At 31.7% G+C, this 5,936-nt stretch overlaps 1 protein-coding gene across 1 annotated transcript; it reads right to left on the bottom strand.

Annotated features, from left to right (window-relative positions):
• Positions 1-927: 927 nt before the first annotated feature.
• LOC129216102 (DNA-binding protein inhibitor ID-2-like) lies at positions 928-5,182 on the bottom strand. The gene is made up of 2 exons (XM_054850256.1): positions 4,677-5,182; positions 928-1,883 (listed from the first exon to the last, which is right to left on the bottom strand). The coding sequence occupies exons 1-2, from the start codon at positions 5,004-5,006 to the stop codon at positions 1,812-1,814; spliced, it is 402 nt and encodes a 133-aa protein (XP_054706231.1). The 5' UTR covers positions 5,007-5,182; the 3' UTR covers positions 928-1,811.
• Between the last annotated feature and the right edge of the window lie 754 nt (positions 5,183-5,936).

Consider the following 5,936-nt stretch of genomic DNA (forward strand, 5'->3'; position numbering starts at 1 on the left):
TTTAAACTGAAGAGGAAAAGTTGTCACTCATACATGTTTTGTAGTGAGCAATTTGAATTTTTCCTTAAAAAATGTTTTTGGAGGTACCCACTTTGGCAGCCATACGCTTCAGTTAATTAAAACTAGATGAAGTATGTTTCAGTTCATTTCAATGTTATAATGAAAAATAACTAATAATTTATCTTTTAATTTTACTCTAGTTTTAAAGCTAAACTATAACAACACCTTATTTTATTCCATGGAAAAGATAAAAGGTGCAGCATTTTTAATAGGTAGCATAATTATTTTTAAACAAAAAATATTTTCTCCTCAGTGTGGTTTTTTTTTTTTTTTTTTTTTAATTCCTTTTTTTTTTCCGAAATATATTTGGTAGGGTTTTGAAAACTGATTTTGAGTTGAATTCATGATCCAAGTAAAAGCAAATTCGATTCCTGGACAGTCAACTTAAGTTCATACATTTTTTTATACTGTTTAGAGCATTTGATTTAAACAATTTCATACAACTTAATTCCAAATAGTATAAAATTACAAGATAAGTTTAAAAGTCTAGAAATTTAAAGTTGATTTATGCCATTTTAGCCTTTTCCTATTTTATATTAATTTTAAAATACTATGTAACAGAGAAATTAATGCAGACTGCAAGGATAATGAAAACATTTAAATTCTCAATTTCATTCCTGGGTGTTAAAATTCACATGATTTTACTAATTGGAGCAAAATTGTTTCTAAAATCCCATTTGTGATAATTTAATTAGTACGTTACCTGCAAATCCAGCTAAAATAATCCAGATATCCTGTAAATAATCCTGAAAATTGTAATTTTATCTCTGAAAAAAGATTTCTTTTTATCTGAAATGAATCTGGAAAAAGATTTCTTTTTATCTGAAATGAAGATGAGTATATAAACAGTACACAATTTACAATTCTAAATAATTTTCTTCATTTATTTTTAAAATTTTTAACTTTATACTTTACAATTTTCCATACATTTGTACAAAATCTGGCTAGGCCAGACAAATATCACAAAACCATTTGTACACAGACCTACTTCTGCATAAATGTGAAATCAAGATACCAGGTATAAAGTAATCACCTATTAATTTAAGGAACACTGGAGTAGAAGACAATATACCAACAACACCAAATCTATTACAAATTCCATACTATGGCTCCATTTGTGAAACAGATGCTATTTACATTTGATACTATTTACTTAAAACAAAATTTCAAAAAACTGATGCAAATAAATTTGTTCTAACTTTGATGAAAAATAAGTAGTTACCAAATCAGTGACATTAAGTAGCAATATTACATGGTTCTTAAAAGCGAATATTGTTATATAAACAGTATAACAGAAAAAGCTCTAATAACTTTGATTTTTTTTACATAAAACGAATTAAAAATCAAAACATTTGATGGGGCTTTTTTTTTTTCAATATAGGAACATAAAAGAGAAAGAAGTGAACTTCTAACCCTTACTTCATATGCAAATATATGCTATTGCGTGAATTTGATGCTACAATGAGACATTATAAAAACATCAATGGCATGTAAGTGAGAGCTATTTTTGTTTACAACACAGTTGAATTTCAGTCCATTTTGAGCTTTCCAGAAACTTCTTGAATGTAACATAAACCAACAAGTGAGATCTTTTATGCCAAAGCAAAATATAAAATATATAAACAACAGCTACATAATTCACAATTATAAGACTAGTTAATGCACATTGTCCTCACGGCGTGCATTTTTTGGATTTGTTTTTGAAACAGTCTTTGCAACATTGAAAAGTCCAACTAACACAGGGTTAACAATTAGCAGGAAACCGGTCGGTTTGCACTAATCACTTCTGCGATGATAATAGGGACTTTTTCTGTTTGATTTACCTGGAAAGAGAGAAAAAAGAACATTTAGACTAAAGACGATAATCACAGCATAACAGTACAAGCATAACATATTTGCAACATAGGTGTAACTAATTAAACTCTGAATTTAAATGGAACATCTATGTGAAGCAACGCTTACTCTCTACTTCATTGTAAATCAAGTTAGTTCTTAGTCTACCAGAACTTGTTATTTTATATGAATAGTTAAGCTAACTCATTCATATCATTTTATCTAGTTTTTGCGTGAAAAATATTATAAAATGACTGAAATTCATCAGTGCAAAAAGCAATAAACTAAAGAAAGAAGTCCCAACATGAGGAAGTTCATGACTCATTGCTCTGAAAAACAGATGCTACTAAAAATAACAATTCACCTACCCTACCCTCTTCTCCCTAGAGAAAGTGCAAACATCTGACAATATTTAAGGCGCTACTTTGACAGCGGTTTTCAAACAAATGGCACTAGAATTAAAAATAAACAATTGAGTAGCCAGAAAAAATTATTCGGGTAGGGAATACAAATCAATTTCAGATCGGGGAGGGAATAGATTTAGTCCTTTTCCATTGGGGAAGAAATTAACAATTCCTTCTCTTGGTAAACTTCTGGAAATTTATCTGGAAACTGGTACGACTTCCTAAAAATCTACGGAATAACGCATCTACTTGTTGAAAAATAAATTATTCAATCAAAGTATCAGAAAGAATCCTTTCTTTAATGCCGTAAATGTAGGGATCAATCAGGCTCGTCATTCAGGGGAGCCAATTGCCCCCTACCTTCAAGCGATCAATTATAAGTGGGCGTTGCTGTAGTCCCCCCCCCCCCCGAAAAATTTGAAATGACAGACTTGGATTTAATACCACTGTCGTTTCTTACAACTGAAATACCTTACACAAATTTTTAGTGAAATCATGAGCCTATGTATCCATTAAAAAATAATTCATCTTTCTCAAGTTAGTTGCGTGAAATGAAATTAACAACGTGGTGAGCTTGAAAATCAATAAGACGCTTAAAAGAGGCGCACTAAAGAAAAAGAAAAATAAAATAGGATCTGTGCCAAGTTCGTAAAGGAAAAGAGGAACGCATTTTTTAAAAAAAGAATGATGGCATGACGCATTCTGAAAGTTGAGTCAGAACGCACCTGGCGCAACAGATACGGTGAAAGCTTGCTTATTGAATGAAAAATTCCCCGCCGCAACACTCTAAATCTATCGTCCTAACATTCGTCAAAATAATGTATCGCACAGCTGTGCGACGGAAAAAGTGGATCAGTGCCAATTAAGTTTCTAAATGAGAGGGCTGGTTCAATACAGAAAAATAAAACACCCTATTCCTAAGTTTCAAGAACGACAAAATATTAAAACACCAATAATAACGAAGTCGCAACTTTTTCAGCACGAAAATTAATCGTTGTATGCAACTTTGATAGTGAAAGGTATACACAATCCAAAACATGCGTAGGAATCAAAATTAATTTTAGCGTTGGAAGAAGCCACTGAAAAAACTTTCTGATTCAATATTCAAATAAAGGAAAATTCACTAACAATTAAAATGACATTTTAAAAAGGAAATAAAATTTGAAAAAGCAACTTCTGTTTAATTAGTGTTAAATAACATATATTCAATTTGTTAAAATTAATATGAGCTATAAAACGTATGAATACAACATAAACAAAAAAATTTCATCAAAAAGCGGAATTAGTTGTTTTTCCATTGACCTCTTCAGCTATGTAAACAATTGTGGTTTTGACAAAACTTAACCATCGAAGGCCATTTAAAATAGAGCAAAAAGTACGCAGATGGGATTATTTTATAGCAGATGTAAATCAACAAGGGATTTGAAATAATCAGTTGGTCCCATCGCTGATCAATAACCCTCTTTCTGATAGCATGCCCATCTGCCGAAATTGTCCCCACTGAGAAAGGGGCGCAACGGACATTTTCGTTACACCAGCGGGTTCCGTTTTAATTTTGGGGGAAGTTTATTAAATTTGCCATCTGCGCTGTAACGCGACAGATGGCGCTGCCGCACTACATAAGATCGATCGATCGATCAGATGCAGGGAAACGTTGATAAATTAATTTCATGTAAAATAAAAATGCTATTAAAAAGTACTTTTTAAGAATTAAAACCACTCTAGTTTGTTTTCTACATAAAACAAAACGTATGATATTCAAATTTCTAAAAACATTGCATTACACCAGTCATTGATGTAATTATTTGACACACTGACATTCATCACCTTCTCTACACTAATTTTTTAGGTTTTACTTGCTCAACTCTTTGATTCAAGGCAATATTTTTTTTATCTACTTTTTACTCTTTAAAGTTAACATTCAAAATTAAATAATATTAACAAGCGATCAAATATTTTAAGGGAGAGAAAGTTTTCTTTGCTTTTAATGTTAATAATATTATTTAACATTGTTAGTAAGTTAGAAATTAGAGTATCTTGAACAAATATCGCAAATTGAAAAAAAAAAAAAAAAGACCCTTGAATTAGGAAGGGAAAATATTAATTGATTTTGAATATATATCTGTTTTGTTTACAATTTATATTGAAACATACCAACAAATATTAAATGCACTGAGCATTTTTTTTTTCTTTTTTTTAGAAAATTGTCTATCTTTTAAAAATTTCGTCGACCTTAGTAATTAAAACTAACGATCTCTTCTTTCTCAAGTCAAAAAACAATCAAACAATTATCACTTATTACTCATAAACATTACCGATCAAAGCGAGCATTATACATTATGCATTTCTAACAAACAGAATAACATAATTTGTACTTACTTCTTGTGCTGCACAGGTATTAATTGCTGGAGATAATACTCCCAAGGGCTGCCTGCTGGGGCTAATTCCTGCTAAGACTGTGGTATTAGGCCTAGATGCAGCAGGATGTGTTTCCAAAGCGATCTGCAAGTCCAAAATATAGTCAATCACGTACTGAATTATTTCCAATTTGGATAGTTTCTTATTCCTGGGCATATTTGGAACAAGGTTCTTCAGTTTGGACAGAAGGGATTGCATCTCTTCGTGCGTCACGTCTTTTGGAGATCGGCTTTTCAGAATTTTGGAATCCATTTGCTTGGTGGCCATTTGTATATCACACTGTGCCTTCATGCTGTCGATCAATGAAATCGGAACAGATCACAAATAAAAGTAGCCGCACACAAATGATAATATAAACGGAGAAATAGAATCGCAGAATCAGAGTATCCAAGAGCAGAGGTGTTTACCTATCATCGTCTGAAAGAGCTATGATAAACAGAACCAGCTCTGCTGGTCTTTAAACATTTAGAACGATGGAGGTGGGGCTACCGACGTCACGCTCTCGTCGGCCAATCACGGGTGCTCACTCCTGTATCTAATTGTAAAAGGAGCGCCCAATGGGAAGCGCTACGACAGTTGCACGCGTCAATCAAAATAATTTGGAAAGCCAAGAAACTTTTCTCAAGCATTACTTTTATATACAGCTGTTTCTCCAACGTATCTTGGCAGCTGCAATATCATTTCAGTACGTTGTTGTTGTTGTGGTACCGCCATCTATTAAGCAATGTTTCAACTAGTCTGGACTTGCGTGGGAAAATACTTTAGGAGTTAGTTTGCAGGTGTGTTTCTGAGTCTTGCACACCTGGTCACGTCTAAAAATGTTATTTAACTCCCTTGAGCGAGTAGATTCCGTAAGATAATACCCATTATTTTAATTAATCGTCTTCGTTGACATGGGAAAATGAGAACTTATTCAAATACTTCTTTGTTTCTTTATGCAAATCGCAATTCTTTTCGTATAAATTTCAGATGTGTTTGATTTTTTTTTTAAATTTATTTATTTATTTATTTATTTTTACCATTTGCCTCTGAAATCGCCTTCATGTGACCATTGAAATTTTGGACGAGTTTCTATTTGTATAAAAATGTTTTATTTTCCAAAAGAGCTTTATTTAATTACAGTAAGATAGTCTAAAGGTTTTTTTTTTTTTTTTTTTTGAGATAAAAGTAGTTCAGTAATAATTTATATATATATATATTCTTTTTTGAAAAGAGAATTTG

The sequence above is a fragment of the Uloborus diversus genome, chromosome 2 (genome assembly GCF_026930045.1).
Source record: "Uloborus diversus isolate 005 chromosome 2, Udiv.v.3.1, whole genome shotgun sequence".
Lineage (NCBI taxonomy): Eukaryota > Metazoa > Arthropoda > Arachnida > Araneae > Uloboridae > Uloborus > Uloborus diversus.

What these genes read in the sequence shown, in the direction of transcription:
- LOC129216102 (XM_054850256.1), bottom strand. Translation starts at nt 5,006, where the DNA reads ATGAAGGCACAGTGTGATATACAAATGGCCACCAAGCAAATGGATTCC. An exon ending in ATACCTGTGCAGCACAAGAA is followed by an intron (nt 1,884 to 4,676) that starts GTAAGTACAAAT and finishes CTCTCTTTCCAG; the next exon opens with GTAAATCAAACAGAAAAAGT.